The following is an 18,136-nucleotide window of genomic DNA, read 5'->3' as shown; positions in this document are numbered from 1 at the left end:
AAAATAAATTTGTACACGCGAGCATAATAACTAGTATATATAAATTTGGGCCTTTTATGGCATCATAAAAAGTCCGGCTCTGGATGGTATGTACTTATATATTTGTTGAAACTTAGTTTGCTTTTGGATGGTAATATTTTAAATATATTTTTGTTGTTTAAAAAAGTAATATCACAAATTTTATATTATTTCTTCCTTCCAATTATTCTTTCAATAAATGAAACACGTCACGCTTAAAAAAAGGAAACACATTATCATTTATTTATATTATTTCTTCCTTCCAATTATATAGATTTTAATTTTTTTTCGGACTATCTTAAATATATAGTTTATTTTTTTATATTTAATAATATATTTTCTTATTTATTTTAGCAATATAATCACATCAATTAAGTTTTGAAAAAAAAAATATTGTTTGAATGAATAAAATCTAAAATTTATTAATTAATTATTTTTTTAATAGTTAATATGTGTGAAAACCAAATGTTTATAGTGAAACAAAAAAATAATAAAAGAATTGGTCCTAAACTGCGACCAAATTAATCTGTCATTTCCAAAAGTTTCCAGTGGAACAAAAACAACGCCTTCTCTAAATCCTCTCCGTCTCCTTTGCGGTTACTGTCAGGAAAAAAAGACCCCAAATAAGAAAATCAAGGAGACGAGACGATGATCTCCACCAAGACTCGCCGGAAGATCGTGCCCGCGGCGGCGGAGAATGGAGACACCGCCGACAAGCAAGACCAGCTCCTCCTATCCGCCTCCATCTGCAACGGCGAAGACCTCGGCCCTTTCGTCAGAAAAGCCTTCGCCTCTGGCAAACCCGAAACTCTACTCCACCATCTCAAAAACTTCGCCAAGTCCAAAGAATCGGAGATCGAAGACGTGTGCCGCGTTCACTACCAGGACTTCATAATGGCAGTTGATGATCTCCGATCTCTCTTATCCGATGTCGATTCGCTCAAGTCCTCGCTTTCAGACTCCAACTCAAGGCTTCAGAATGTCGCCGTTCCCCTCCTCACCTCCCTCGATTCTTTTGTCGAGGCAAAAAACAAGTGCTCCAACATCTCGCTTGCGATAAATTCCCTCAGCACTTGCGTAAATGTCATGGAGCTCTGCTCCCGAGCTAATTTCCATCTCGCCAAAAGTAACTTCTACATGGCGTTAAAATGCTTAGACTCTATAGAGAATAATTTTCAGGACAAAACGCCGTCGTCAACTCTGAAAAGAATGTTGGAGAAGCAGATCCCGGCGATTAGAGTTCACATAGAAAGGAAAGTGAGTAAGGAGTTTGGGGATTGGCTCGTGGAGATACGAGTAGTGAGCAGAAATTTAGGTCAACTCGCCATTGGACAAGCGTCCGCTGCGCGTCAGAGAGAAGAAGAGTTGAGGATTAAACAGCGTCAAGCTGAGGAACAAAGCCGACTTAGCTTAAGGGATTGTGTCTATGCGTTGGAAGATGAAGACGGAGATGAAATTGATGGGATTGTTGATGGAAGTAATGGTGGTATAGGGACATCAGGGTTTGATTTGACGCCATTATACAGAGCTTATCACGTACATCAGACACTAGGTCTGGAAGATAAGTTCAGGCAGTATTATTTTGAGAATAGGAAGTTGCAGTTGACTTCTGATTTCCAGGTGTCTTCAATGACGCCTTTTCTCGAGTCTCATCAGACGTTCTTTGCGCAAATCGCTGGTTTTTTCATTGTGGAGGACCGTGTTTTGAGGACAGGAGGAGGGTTGATAACAAAGATGGAGGTGGAGAACTTATGGGATACTGCTGTGAGCAAGATGTGCTCTGTGTTGGAGGATCAGTTTTCTAGAATGCAAACTGCTAATCATTTGTTGTTGATTAAGGATTATGTGAGTTTGCTGGGTGTCACATTACGGAGATTCGGGTATCCTATTGATGCTTTGCTTGATGTGTTGAGCAAGCATAGGGATAAGTATCACGAATTGTTATTGTCTGATTGTCGTAAGCAGATTGCTGATGCGCTTCCCGCTGATAAGTTTGAGCAGATGTATATGAAGAAAGAGTATGAATATTCTATGAACGTGCTTTCATTTCAGCTACAAACTTCGAATATCATGCCTGCATTCCCTTATATTGCTCCATTTTCGTCTATGGTTCCTGACTGCTGTAGAATAGTGCGTTCATTTGTGGAGGATTCGGTGAGTTTCATGTCATACGGTGGGCAGCTTGACTTTTATGATGTGGTTAAGAAGTACTTGGACAGGCTATTGACTGAGGTCTTGGATGTGGCTTTGTTGAAACTCATTAATGGTTCTATCAGTGCGGTCACCCAGGCCATGCAGATGGCAGCGAACATGGCTGTGTTTGAGCGGGCTTGTGATTTCTTATTTCGTCATGCGGCACAACTCTCTGGAATTCCTTTAAGGATAGCGGAGAGGGGTAGGAGGCAGTTTCCCCTGACCAAAGCCCGTGATGGGGCGGAAGAAACCCTCTCTGGATTGCTGAAGCAAAAGGTTGATGGATTTATGTCTTTGATAGAAAATGTGAATTGGATGGCTGATGATCCCCCGCAAGGAGAGAATGAGTACGTGAATGAAGTGATTATTTTCTTGGAAACATTGGTTTCAACTGCTCAGCAGATTTTACCTGCTCAAGTTTTGAAGCGGGTTTTGGAAGATGTTCTTTCTCATATATCTGAGATGATTGTTGGGGCTTTACTTGGGGAATCTGTTAAAAAATTCAGCATCAATGCAATCATAGGCATCGATGTGGATATTAAGCTGTTGGAATCGTTTGCTGAAAACCAAGCTCCTCTTTTGTCTGAAGCAGATGCGAACCAGTTGAAATCAGCACTTATTGAGTCCCGGCAAATGGTCAATTTGCTAACGAGCAATCATCCAGAGAGTTTTTTGAATCCTGTTATTAGGGAGAGAAGTTACAATGCATTGGATTACCGGAAAGTCGTCTCCATTTCGGAGAAATTGAGGGATCAATCAGATCGATTATTCAGTTCCTTTGGAACGAGAGGAGCCAAGCAAAATCCTAAGAAGAAATCTCTAGATGCGTTGATAAAAAGGCTCAAAGAAGTTAACTGAAGTTACAAAAAATGTATGTTCGATCGTGTTGTGTTATTTTTTTTTTTTTGCTTGCTTATGCTTGTCGCTTGTTTTGCACAGTTTTCACTTAAAATCATTCATAGACATTCTTGTATGTGTTAATGCCATTTTGTGCAGATGCATGTTATAGCCAATACTTTAGAAATTTCTAGGGAATATTCTTCGTATTGTCTCTCTTATTACTATGTTGAAGCTTTGTTAGGGAATTTGAGATGGGCACTCTAATAAAAGCTAGTCTGGTGTTGATTCTGTGTGATAAGATTGAATAGAGAACATTTCTATTATTCTTTAGGTGTGCACCTCTTCCAGTTAATGGTAATGATCTCTCATTACTGAGGAGAATTCATGGAGTACATATTGTGAAATAACCGTTGTGTAGATAACAGCAATATTTGTTCTCCAAAAACAATTAGAGCGATGATATACCACTTGAGTGAATACCTACAAACCTTGTACGAGAGAGCTTAGTTACCTGTTATTAAAGTTAATCTTAGCATGATTTGACGAGTGTGACAATAGTTATGAAGCACTACAAAAAAAAAATTCTACTTAAACCGTCGCTAATTAGCGATAATTTAAGCAAAACCGTTGCTAATTAATGACGGGTATCGACTGTTCCTTTGCACCGTCGCTAATGAGCGACATTTTTGCTTAAATCGTCGCTAATTAGCGATGGTTTTGGTTAAACTGACACTAATTAGCGACGTTTTATAAATTGTCGCTAAAATTTGCGACGTTTTTACGCGGTTTTCGCTAACACCTGATTTTTCTTGTAGTGAAGCCATGTATCAGGAAAAGCATGGAATTAATGCTCTATATGGCACTTTCCCTAGGAAGATACTTTTCATATTTAGGTCTGACTGACCGGGACTGCTGGACTACTTGAATGACCATTTTTATGCTATTATAGACTTTTATTTGCCTCTTTCATCATCTTCCTTTGATTCTTTAAATTGACTTAGAGAACACATCTTTTAACTAGAAGGTACGATAATTTATTTTTGATATTCTTCAAGTGTAAGGGTGATATATGAGGTCAAATCAGATTCATGGGCATCAAAATCGATGCTTCATTGTCCTGGAGTTCAGGGGGAATGGTGATTTTGCTGAATTTCCTTTTCTGGTCTCTGGGTGGTTATGGTTTGATTGTGTAATGGGAAAGAAGAGCAAATAGCTGCGTAATGTTTGGTTTCAATTTTAGAAATTTGTTTTATTCTCATGAAATGAAAATGTGTGTGTTTCTTCACTTCCCAGGACATTTATGAGAACTGATGGGGAGAAGGGTTTTCCCCTTTCCTACTGAGGCTGACATTATCTGATTTCATCCTTTTCCACATCCTTCAATCCAGATCCCTCTCTCTTAATCAACATACATTTTCTCCCCTTCAACCTAGGAGATATTCTTCCCGTCCCACTGACTCACTCAGTGACAACATTTTGGCTTTTTTATGCTTTATGCCACTATGGTTCAGGAATTGTACAGGATTCTCAGCAAATTGGTAAATAGTTACCCTACCTCCTTAGCAATTCATCTTATTTGTTTGTCACTTCTTATATGTAGTATTTTCTGGGTTTCCTGTAAGTTAGATACTGAAAAATCTTGAATGTGATCTGGACAACAGACGTTTCTCCCAACATATTCAAAGAACTCTCAACCCCAGCCCATCCATTGCTGCAGCGTTTCACCAGGGAGTGCATCCAGTGTTATTGAAATTCACCTACATGACTTGTGTTCTGTAATTTGACCGACGCCTTCCCGTTGCGTCTGTAGTTTTATGAAAAACTTGTGTGCCTTTTTTGCCTGTTTCACTCTTGAGTGATGTGCATCTTATTGGTATCGAAGCATGTACTGTGCTCTATACATACATTCTCAGGGTTAAAGATTATCATCAGATGTGGTAAATATGATAGGGTAATAGTAATAAAAGTAAGTCGTGAGGCCTTGGTTCTGTTCGAGGTAGTTTGCAGCAGTAACTCTATTGAAACCTGTAAGTTTAGAATTAGCATGGTAAGGACGTTGTAACCTAAGAATAACGTTAGTCTGGAGGACAAAGGTTAGACCCGAATGAGAATTTTGACCGGCACCAACATAGCAAAAAGCACGTGAATTACTTATATGCAATATTACTTGATACTTGTATTATTGTATATAACCCCACTTTTTCTATTTCTTATGATGCTATTGGAGCTTATCGACATAAACAAATGGATTAAGATAGTCCTCTATGGCTTCGGTGGCGACGAGTATATACATGTTACTCTCGAGTGCAATGATTTGTTGCTTGATTTTAAGCATGTATCGGAGCCTTGAATCCACGAGACGCCAGTCTCTTGATGATTCGTGAAATATATACTTTGGTACTTGTCGGGTATCATTCGGTTAATCAGTTCTGTCTTGCTTTGTTTTGGTATGGCAGTGTCGGTGTAACATCCGTAGTTTCTTAATTAAAAACGTAGTAAATTATTATTAATTTTAAATGTCCGAAAGCTCCAATGACCGAAACACCAAAAATGAAACTTAAGACTTGGCACTAAAGTCTCGAAAACATTTATAAATTCTGTACTAAAATTTCGAAACACACCATCTTCATAAACCATGAAAATATTACTTAACAACGCATCAACCTCAACATAAAATTCAACAATATAAACTTCAAAATTCAAGCATGAATCACGCCTAAATAAAAATAACCTCGACTAAATAACTCATGAACTTAAACTGTTTTATGGAACATTAAATTGTTTTGGATCAAACATACAAAACAATGATTCAGGTTTTGAGTTTGAGCGAGTACCACCCACCCGAAAGTCAATGCCCTAAGCTCATATCGATCAAATATATTATTAGCTCCATTTTCTTGGGTAAATTACATGCAACTTCCCTGTGAAATATCAAAATAGTTGATAACCATACATAAAAAAATAGATGTTTAACCTTTAATGTTTTTTGAAAAAGAAGTCCAAATAATTTCAACATCATAATTATATATATATGCACTTTTAATACTTTCGGAAATGTGTAATTCACATTTTAAGTTCTTGAATATACAAACATTATTATTATACAACAATTGTTTTTACGGTTAAAAATTAAAATGTAATAGTTTTTTGCAAGATGGCATATAAAATGATCCAAGGAAAAAAAATTAAAATACCAAAAAAAACTTGACTAACAAAATAATGTGATTTATTTTCACTTGTAATTTTTAGACTTTGAATTACATGCAGAACATCTGATGAAAAATTATTTTGTACACAACAAATGGAGTTAGAATCATATTAATAATTTTACAAACAATAAATTTTCCAGAACAGTTCCAAACTGAGAACAGATTTATCATCACTCTCAGACAAACAAATGTATATGTTTTAACTCCCTAACGAGCCTCAATTTCCCTACTACAATGAGTTTGATGGAGTGAAAGAATAATGCCACGAAGAAAGAAGAAACGTAAGACAACTATAAATAAGTAGAAATCCGAGAAAGGTAAGAAGGATAACCACAAAGGGTTGTATTTGTTGAGAGGCGAGGAAAAAAATTACCATTGACGGCGATGTTTGGTGTCTAATTGATTAGGTTAAGTTTATGTATATAGACACACATTTGCTCATCTACACTCACTTAATTACTACTTGTGAAATATAATTCCATGTCATCCTAAAAAAACTTGATTATTAGTATCACAATAAACATCTGAAATGTAGAATCCAAATATTTTTTGGTATATATGATGTCCCAAAATAATCCATTGAAAAAGAATTACGAGAAAAAATTATAACGTTTAAAATTTAGGGATTATTATGTTAAAAAAATAGGGATTATTTTCCTTAATTTAGAAAACAATGCAATTGACTATCATCAATTAATATCATGGTTGGATTTGTAGATCAAAGACATTTGTCTAAATGTTAATTTTTTTATTGCATGTATATACAATTAGGTTCTTCTTTTTTTTTTTTTTAGTTTTTTTTTATAGGTACATAAAATTTCTGGTCGAGTATAATAGTTTAATTATCGAGCACACTATACACATTCATTGAGTACAATATATTTTTTATCGAGCACCACTTAAAGTAGGTCATTCTCTCATGATATCTATTAGAGAAAAAAGTGTACTCATTGAATGAAATGCTTTGATACGAAACTAGAACACTTATCAAATGATAACAAAATCATTCACAATTAATATCATTCTCCGCATCCATTACAAAATCAGCAATTGTGAAAAGATCATCATTGACATCCTTCGATACAATAAGTAGTATACAACATTTATAATCATTCTTTATATGAGTCTCATCCAAAAAAACAACGGTCTATAACCAGTAACAAAACCAATTGCACATGTCTGTAAACAAATGAAGAATCGTTTGAATTTATTAGTTACAAGATCATTCTCACACTCAACAACACTTCCAAGATTCGTTTCTCGAACAACACAACCATATCATCTTAGTCTATCGTTAGCATCCTTTATATGTGCCATGAATATCATGCATCACTAACATCTTGCCCCTCCACACATTGTGATAGTTAACTCTACCACATAATATCTTTCCAAGTTTATTTGAATTGTATAAGGACGATAAGACGGCTCTCATATCAATTTCTATTTCTCCACATTAGCTATCCATATTGCATCTGCTCTAGGATAACCTCTACTATGTAGATTATTCTCACCACATGTATGTCGTAAATTGCATTTTTTAATTGCAAATTTATTTTCTGCTTTATATTTAGAAGCATAAATTCTCCATCTACAATTCTTTTCAGTACAAGTAGCAACGATTTTTTAGCTATCATTCTTTATGTATGAAAATGAACGTCTTGCAGCAACAGAATAATTTTTAACACATCTTCTAAAGTCAGCAGCATCCTTGAATGTTTGACCTACGCCACAAATGCAATTAATTCAAGCATCTCGTGTATGGCACAATGAGGCTTGATCGGCTTCATTATCACTATTTGATTGTCTGTCTTCCTCGTTAACCCTTACCAATTTGATATAAACTTGTTAAGTGCAAATTACACAAATAAGTATTTAACATACAAAATGCAAAATATTGAACAATGTAAATAATTTTAATATTGTCAATTCATATCATGTGCACTTCTGCAAAATGTGTTCAGTTATATATTATGAAGTGATAATCTGCCAGAAAAATGTATTTATTTTATAATATTAGATCACAAATTATATAACAAATTTTCAAAAAATTGCACAATTTCAAGCTTACTAGATGTAAAATACAAAAAAATTGTCGAAACAAAATATGGAGAGAAATCTAATATTTTTTATCTCCCAAAATTTAAGTTGCCGAAATATTCGTTTTTACTCTCTACCCTCAATTCAGTGATAATGAGCTCCATACACATATGAAGATTAATCATATTTATGACATTGTTATCATCGTTCAAAGTCACATACATCTTATGTTGTAGAGCTACATATTGCAAAAATTATAGATTCGGGAGTAATCTCTACTCATTTTTTTTCAAGCCTCATATTCAGACTACAACTAATGAAAATTGAAATCATAAACAACTGTTTCTTGCGGCTTTCAGCTACCCTAAAACGAAAGGTTGCAAAGACCCACTTACATATTCTATTCTGAACCTAATACATGAAACATAAAATGTTAATTGATATGCACATTTTAATATTCTAAAGAATTTTCAGAAAATTTTAAAAAGTTAATAACTTTTTCCTTAAATAACTACACCATAAAATTTGAGGATAAAATTGAATTAGTCGAGAAATCTATATATATTCTAGATAATCAATCCACAATTTAAATACATGAAACATAAAAATCAATAATAATACTAAACCCTAAATATCGGAAATGAAATCAGTAAAATTCACAAAATTAGGGAATTTACAGAAAATCACACTAACAACCACAAATATTACGGAATCATTAACTTGAAACAAATGAAGCACAAACTCACTCATAAATATGTAATTTCAGGGAAAAAAAATCATAAAGCTTAAGGAAAGAAACACACGTTCAACTCGTTTTTTTTTGGTTTTTCCGTTCGATTTTTAAAATTCGGCAATTCTACATTTCAAGAGTCTCGTCGCTTCACCGATTATTGGCTTCAAGATCGACAGATTTCTTCTGCACGATATCTTCAATGTTTTAGGGTTGAAGTTGGTGATGTTCACCTGAAACATGAGATTTCTTCCGCACGATGGATGTTTCAACAAAAAATGGATAAAAGTGAGTTTCAATTAAAAATGAGGTCAATTAAATAATTTGACGACCATTGAAAAGTTAGAACATAAAATGAGTTTTTTCAAAGAGAGAAAATACATATCTTCTCAACTAAGGATTGAGGGTTTTTTTAAAAAATTTTAAAATTAATTTAAAAAATAATGTAAAAAAAAGGGTATGCAAAAATACCACAATTCGCGCTTATGAAGCGCGGACATTGCCCACGTGGAGTAGCGTCCGTGCTTCGTAAGCGCGGACGCTGCTCACGTGGTGCCACGTCCGCGCGACGAAATATATATCAAACCGTCGCTAAAATAGAATCAGCGACGGTTAAATCGTCGCTAGTTTGAGCGACGATTTTTCCTAAATTTTGGTTATTTTATTAAGAGTGAGGACATGATAATAACCACCTATAGGACATCAACTTTTTCTTCTAATTTTATCCTTAGGCTGCGTTTGGTTCGGGTGATTAGCCGGGATAGATTATTTTATCCCGGCTAATCACCCGTTTGGTTGGATTTTTAGGAAATACGAGGGCCCGTGATAAAATTGAAAAGCCCGCACTGTAGCTACTATTTGTTGGACAAATAATACTGACAATTTAGGTGTGATAAATTATCCCACTCTTAATACCTCCTATTTTTCCAATTTTACCCTTCTCCTAAATTCAAACTCAAGTTAGCGACGGTTTGTAAAAATCCGTCCCAAATAGCGACGGTTTTTTCAAAAACCGTCGCTAATAGCGACAGTTTTTCAGAAATTGTCGCCGATCTAAACAAGGTCGGCGACGGTAAATCCGTCGCAAGACCATTTCCGGCAGACCATTTCCGGCAAATCCGTCGCTAGTAGCGACGTTTCAGGCCCTCTCACCCGCCGACCTTTTCCGGCAGACCATTTCCGCCCGACCGCCGGCCACCACCGCCACTGTCGCCGTCGCGAAGGGGAAGGGCAAATTCGTCTTTTCATCAAAAAATTCAAAATAATCCTACACTTAAAAATCTTACCAAACATAATATTATTTTACACCATATATTACAATCCTATCACAATCATTTTCTTTATCATTTACGTACTAATCATTAGTTTACTCTATCCTTCAACCAAACGTAGCCTTAGATGATATCAATATTGCACTTTAGTTTTTTGTTTTTTTTTTTAAAATTTAAACACACACTTTTATCTTTTATTTTTTTTCAACAATTCAAATATCAATTTAGTCTCTCCATAATTTATCAAATTTCACTTTAGTTTATCGATAATGATAAAAAAAGACTGTACACACGCATCGCGTATGCAGAGAAACTAGTATTCATTAACGGCCGCAGATAATAGTATTAACAGCGTGCACATGTACGCCGCGGATAATCTTAAACTTTCAACAGTTTGCATATTTGCAGCATGCAATGTTCGCTGCGGAAAAAAAATTTGCGTTCTGCAAAAAATCATTTTTGTTGTAGTGAAGATAGAGAAAAAAACAGACAAAAATTCATCACGAAATAAATTTTTTCGAGAATATTTACTCTTGTCCTAATATATATAAATTAAATGATTATTTAAAAAATATTTCTTGATAAAATTTCATTACTATTTTGACCGGAAGATCGTGAATTAAATTTATTAAAAAAATAATAATTCTTGTTAAATTTAAGATTTAAACAGAAATTTTTGAGTAGGTCTCTTGTGAGACGGCCTCACGAATCTTTTTTGAATAGTAGAGATTCCTAAAAAAACTTATTTCGTGATGAATTTTTGTCTGCTTTTTTCTCTGTGTTCACTACAACAAAAATATTTTTTCGCAGCGAACATTGCATGCAGCAAAGATGCAAACCGTTGAAAGTTCAAGATTACGGCGTACATGTGCACGCTGTTAATACTATTATCTGCGGTCGTTAATAAATACTAGTTTCTCTGCACACGCGATGTGTGTATGTACAGTCTTTTTTATCATTATCGATGGACTAAAGTGAAATTTGATAAATTAATTAGAGACTAAATTGATATTTGAATTGTTGGAAAAAAAATAAAAAATAAATGTGTGTTGAAATTTAAAAAAAAAAACAAAAAACTAAAGTGCAATATTAGTATCATATAAGGGTAAAATTGGAAGAAAAGGTTGGTGTCCCATAGGTGGTTATTATCATGTCCTCACTCTTAATAAAACAACCAAAATTTAGGAATAGCGATGGTTTTTCGCTCAAACTCAAAATCGTCGCTGATTATATTTTAGCGACGGTTATTAACCCGTCGCTAATTCCTTTTTAGCGACAGTTATAAACTGTCGCTGATTCAATTTAGCGACGGTTTTTGAAAACCGTTGCTGAATCAATTTGAGCGACAGTTTTATATATATTCCGTCGCTAAATATTCCGTAGCGCGGACGTGGGCAGTGTCCACGCTTCGTAAGCGCGGAATAGGATATTTTTGCATATCTTTTTTTTTGACATTATTTTTAAAATTTAAATTATTTTTAAAAAAAACCCAAGGATTGAGGGCAAAATTTAAAATGATGTTGCGGATTTTATGACAATTGCGCCTTTTATAAATGGCCTATTAATACTTTTTTAAAAATAAACATAAAAACAGCTTCTTCTTCTTTTTTGTTATATATATATATATATATGATATTTAGGTGATTGATATGATTGTAATGTTCCTTTTATAGACTAACCTCTCTACATTATAAATAGAGGTGTTTAGTTGTAATAAAGAGTACTTGTTTTCTATCATTCTCTCTACTAAATTTATAATACGTTATCAGCACGAGTGTTCTTCAAAAGTAAACTCATTAATTATTTTCTTTCGTATGTATGCTCTCGATGAAGCACACTATGTAAATTTCATACTGGTGCTCTCGAAATAGCAAATATGATCTATGATTATAATTTTAGTTTTATATTAATGCTCTAGAAGTAGCACAATATTTTATGTTTATATTGATGCTCTTGAAGAAGCACAAATTCTTATTTTATGTTGGTGTTCTTAAAGCAGCACTACATATTTTTATGTTGATAATCGTGATAGATCTAAGGATACAAGATCTTATATCAATCAATAATCCTGAAGAATATAATCCAAGATCTTCAATTTATTTTCCTGAAGAATATTGACTAAATACAAATTAGAAATACATTTACTTTATATGCTTTTACATTTTGACCATTAACGTGATTGATTCTTAATTATTATTATTTCTTTTCTCATCTCTACGTATATACTAATTGATTAGTGACTTATTGCACTTAATATGTTAATTATTGTTGGATTTTATATTGCAATATTAGTATTAGTTAGGATTTTACATGGTTTCGAAAACTATTGATTAATTGTTTCCTTGATAAATGCTTTTATTATAATTGAAGGTGTTAATATATCTATCAAATCTGTTTCTAAACTTGGTCATGATTAAATTTCGTGATACTATATAACAATAACAATAATTACATGATTTTGACGAAATTGGATTAAAAAAAAAGTTCTAGATTAGTAGAAATAAGATACGGAAACAAGAAGCAGAAATACTATATTTACTATCGGACCCAAATATAACTGATTTTGAAAACTTCTTTTCTTAGTGACATCTGGACATAATTTAACACATAAAATTTTAAATGAGACAAATTTTTTTAAAATAATTGAATAAAATGCTCATAGAAATGAAATGTTTCGAAAAGTCTTTTTCCCCTTTTTCCGCTTTGGTCTCAAAAGTGAAATTGCAAATATATTCCATCTAAAACATGTTGGTGATTTCATTCGTTATTAATTTTCTTAAAAAAAATTTCATTTAACAGTTGCTATGGCAAATATTACCAAACTCGAATTCGAAGCACTGGATATCAGTGGAAAAAACTATTTGTCATGGATTTTGGATGCTGAGGTTCATCTTATTTCTAAAAATCTTGGAGATACGATAAAAGAAGCAAACAACGAATCCCTGCAGGATCTTGCAAAATCACTCATTTTCCTTCGTCACCATCTCGATGATGGATTGAAAGCCGAGTATCTCACTATGAAAAACCCGCAAGAACTTTGGAAAGATCTTAAAGAAAGGTTTGACCATCAGAGAACTATAGTTCTCCCAAGAGCCCGTTATGAATGGATCCACCTTCGCCTGCAAGATTTCAAATCTGTAAGCGACTATAATTTTGCATTATTCAAGATTTGTTCCAAGCTCAAACTTTGTGGAGAAAATATTTCTGATCAAGATCTACTTGAAAAACATTCTCTACTTTCCACGCATCAAATGTGCTCCTGCAGCAGCAATATCGTGAGCGTGGATTTAACAAATACTCTGAGCTTATTTCATGTCTACTAGTTGCTGAACAAAACAATGAACTACTGATGAAAAATCATCAAATGCGCCCAACCGGCTCTACACCATTTCCTGAAGCATATGAAACAGCATTCCCTGAAGTGAATGTCAACTCAACCCAAGTCCTCATTATGGAAGAGGGCGTGGACGCGGACGCGGACGTGGCAATGGTCAAAGGAAAAATTATCAGCAACATGATGGAAAGAGACAGAAAACAAACCACCAGCCGTGGAAACAGAATAATGAAGAATCAGTTGGAAAATCAAAAGAATATGAAGATAAGTGTTTCAAATGTAGAGCAGAGGGGCATTGGTCTCGTACCTGTCGTACGGCAAAGCATCTTGTAGATCTCTACCAAAATTCAATCAAAGGAAAAGGAAAAATAGAGACAAATTTTGTTGATGATGATGGCCCTGTCGACATAACTCATTTAGATGTCTCTGATTTCTTTGCACAACCGGATGGGAATATTGATCATTTGATTGGGGGTGGTGTGCTAGAAAATATAGATTGATCAAATTCTGATTCTAGTATTTTTTTTCTTATCTTAGCTCGATGTTTTTAATTATCTATGTTTTTTCTAGAATGTCCGCATTATTATATCTTGGTTTAAGGTTTTTCTTGAGTTGTAATAAGTGATAACTACTTTGAGAACGTTGTTTAACTACAATTTTATTTTATGTATCTTAGAGTTATAACTTACTTTATTATGCATTTATTTTTAGATTAATGAGGGAATATCAAGACGTTTGTCTAGCTGATAGTGGTACAACACACACCATCCTTAAAAGCAAAAGGTATTTTTTAGAATTAACATTAGCTGAAAATAATGTTATAACAATATCGGGTGCATCAAAAATTATTGAAGGCCATGGAAAGGCAAAAATCATTTTACCAAATGAGACAAGCCTATATATTGAAAATGCTCTATATGCTAGCAAATCCAATAGAAATTTGCTTAGCTTTAAAGATATCCACCGAAATGGATATCATATTGAAACATTGAATGCAAACAATGTTGAATACCTTTGTATTACATCTATTATATGCGGCCAGAAGCAAATAAAAGAAATATTACGTGCACTCTCCTCTGGAATATATTGCACAATAATTAAAGCAATTGAGGAAAATGTAGTCACAAACACGAAGTTTGTTGACAAGAAAAATTTCATATTATGGCACAACCGACTTGGTCACCCTGTGAGTTCAATGATGCAAAGAATAATAAATAATACTCATGGACATCTCCTAAAGAACCAAAAGATTATTTTAAATGATGACTTTTCATGTGTGGCCTGTTCACAAGGCAAACTCATTATAAGACCTTCCCCAACGAAGGTTGATATTGAAATTTCAACATTCTTGGAAAGAATCCATGGGGATATTCTTCAGCAGTATTCAACTAGGTGGTCACATGTTAGTTTGCTTGCAACTCGAAATATAGCCTTTTCAAAGCTACTTGGTCAAATTATTAAATTACGAGCTCAATTCCCTGATCACCCAATCAAGACAATTCGTCTTGATAATGCTGCTGAATTCAAATCACAAGCATTTGATGATTTTTGTATATCAATTGGGATCTCAGTTGCTCATGTTCATACACCGAATGGTCTTGTAGAATCATTTATTAAAAGATTGCAATTAATTGCAAGACCACTACTCATGAAAACAAAACTACCATATTCAGCATGGGGTCATGCTATCATACACGCTGCATCACTGATTCGTGTAAGACCAACTAATTACCACCAATACTCACCTTTGCAGCTTGCGTATGGTCGAGAACCTGAAGTTTCTCACATTAGAGTATTTGGTTGTGCGGTACAAGTACTCATCCCACCTACACAACGGACCAAAATGGGTTCACAACGTAGACTTGGAATTTATATGGGATATGACTCACCTTCTATCATTAGATATTTGGAGCCATTAACAGGCGACTTGTTTACCGCAAGATTTGCAGACTGTCATTTTGATGAAAGTGATTTTCCAACACTGGGAAGAGCAAAATTGTATCCAGAAGAACAACGAAAAATTTGTTGGAATGAGAAAACATTATCACATTATGATCCCCAAAACAATCAATGTGATCAAGAAGTTGGAAGGATCATTCACTTGCAAAGAATTGCTAATGAATCGCCCGATGCTTTTGTATTAATACAAAAATTGTAACAAAGTCACACATACCAGTAGAGAATACTCCAGTGAAGATCGATGTTCCTACAGGACCATCTAATACTTCACCGCAAATGAATCTAAAATACGTCAGAAACGTGGTCGACCGATTGGTTCGAAGGATACATTACCTAGGAAAAGAAAGGTGCAAGAAAAGCAAGAATTGAAAGCTCCAGAAGAAGCAACCTTACATGATACAACAAGAAAAATAAATGAAACAGATGTGGATAACGTGATTCAGGGAGAACCATGATCACATGAAAATACCGAGACTTCAACAAATTATTTGATATCTCGTAAAATATGGGATCGGAGAAAAACAAACATTGACAATGTTTTCACTCTTAATGTGGCCCTTGATATCACGCAAGGTGTTAATGACCCCGAACCACAATATGTTAAAGATTGTCAACAAAGAGATGACTGGCCGAAATGGAAAGAAGCTATACAAGCTGAATTAGATTCTCTAGAAAAACGTAAAGTGTTTGGACCCGTAGTTCAAACACCTAAAAATGTAGTCCCTGTAGGATACAAATGGGTGTTTGTACGAAAAAGGAATGAAAATGATGAAATTGTAAGATACAAAGCCAGACTTGTAGCTCAAGGTTTTTCTCAAAGACCTGGAATCGACTATGAGGAAACATACTCACCTGTGATGGATGCCACCACTTTTCGATTTTTGATTAGCTTGGTTGTATCAGAAAATTTGGACATTCGACTAATGGATGTGGTCACTTCATATTTATATGATTCACTTGATAACGACATATACATGAAAATCCCTGAAGGAATTAAACCACCAGAAGCAAGTGATACAACCCCCAAGACCATGTTCTCAATAAAATTGCAAAAATCATTATATGGATTAAAACAATCCGGACGCATGTGGTACAATCGTCTTAGCAAGTTTCTACTACAAGAAGGTTATACAAATGATGTTATTTGCCCATGTATTTTTACAAAAAGAACGGATGAGGGTTTTGCAATCGTGGCAGTATATGTCGATGATTTAAATCTTATAGGAACTCCCGAAGAGCTCACCAAAACTGCCAATTATTTAAAAAGTGAATTTGAGATGAAAGACTTGGGAAAGACAAAGTTCTGTCTTGGATTGCAAATTGAACATTTATCCGAAGGAATGTTTGTTCATCAATCTTCATACACATAAAAGATATTAAAACGCTTTTACATGGACAAAGCACAGTCATTAGCATCACCAATGGTCGTCCGATCACTCGACACTAATAAAGATCCTTTCCGTCCACTTGAACATGGAGAAAAAATCATTGGTCCTGAAGTACCATATCTTAGTGCAATTGGTGCATTGTCATATCTTGCAAATTGCACAATGCACCAATTGCACTCGACCAGATATAGCATTTTCTGTTAATCTCCTAGCAAGATATAGTTCTTCTCCAACCCGAAGACATTGGAATGGTGTGAAACGCATATTTCGTTACCTTCGTGGTACAACTAACATGGGATTGTTTTAATTCGAAAAAATCAGATTTATCTTTAATAGGATATGCAGATGCATGCTATCTTTCAGATCCACATAAAGCCAAATCCCAAACAGGTTATGTGTTTACACGAGGGGGCACTGCTATTTCATGGAAGTCGACAAAAGCAAACTTTAACAGCGACATCATCTAATCACTCTGAGATCATTGCAATGCATGAAACAAGCAGAGAATATATGTGGTTGAGGTCCGTAACCCAACATATTCAAGAATCATGCGGGTTACCAACAATGAAAGATAGCCCGACGACTATATTTGAAGATAATGCTGCTTGCATCGCACAACTAAAAGGAGGATATATCAAAAGTGATCGAACGAAACATATTTCGCCAAAGTTTTTCTACACACACGAACTTCAGAAGAAGGTGATACTGATGTACAACAAATTCGTTCTAGTGACAATGTAGCTGATTTATTCACAAAAGCGTTACCAACATCAACATTCAAGAAATTGGTGTACAAGATAGAGATGCATCAATTAACAGATCTTCGGTGATTGAAATCAGGGGGAGTATTAGTTGTTGTACTCTTTTTTCTTCGTTCAGGTTTTCCCACTGGGTTTTACTGACAATGTTTTAACGAGGCAACATTGGATTCTCCATCAATCATCTAAAAAGGAGTGTTATATATATATATATATATGATATTTAGGTGATTGATATGATTGTAATGTTCCTTTTATAGACTAACCTTTCTACATTATAAATAGATGTGTTTAGTTGTAATAAAGAGTACTTTTTTTCTCTCATTCTCTCTACTAATTTATAACATTTTTTTTTTGAGATTTTTCAAGAAGATTAGAAGCAATTTACTCCGTTTTGTT

The 18,136-nt window shown here is 34.4% G+C and overlaps 1 protein-coding gene across 1 annotated transcript; it reads left to right on the top strand.

Moving 5' to 3' along the window:
* The first annotated feature begins 539 nt into the window (after window positions 1-539).
* Window positions 540-5,165, top strand: LOC140832348 (exocyst complex component SEC15B). Its single transcript, XM_073196324.1, has 2 exons — window positions 540-3,082; window positions 4,107-5,165. Exon 1 carries the CDS (start codon window positions 667-669, stop codon window positions 3,067-3,069), a length of 2,403 nt encoding a protein of 800 aa, XP_073052425.1. The 5' UTR covers window positions 540-666; the 3' UTR covers window positions 3,070-3,082; window positions 4,107-5,165.
* Window positions 5,166-18,136: the final 12,971 nt, after the last annotated feature.

Source organism: Primulina eburnea, chromosome 1 (genome assembly GCF_022965805.1).
Source record: "Primulina eburnea isolate SZY01 chromosome 1, ASM2296580v1, whole genome shotgun sequence".
NCBI lineage: Eukaryota > Viridiplantae > Streptophyta > Magnoliopsida > Lamiales > Gesneriaceae > Primulina > Primulina eburnea.
This window is presented reverse-complemented; position numbering and strand designations above follow the sequence as displayed.

Coding starts and splice junctions, on each gene's coding strand:
- LOC140832348 (XM_073196324.1), top strand. CDS start 667: ATGATCTCCACCAAGACTCGCCGGAAGATCGTGCCCGCGGCGGCGGAG.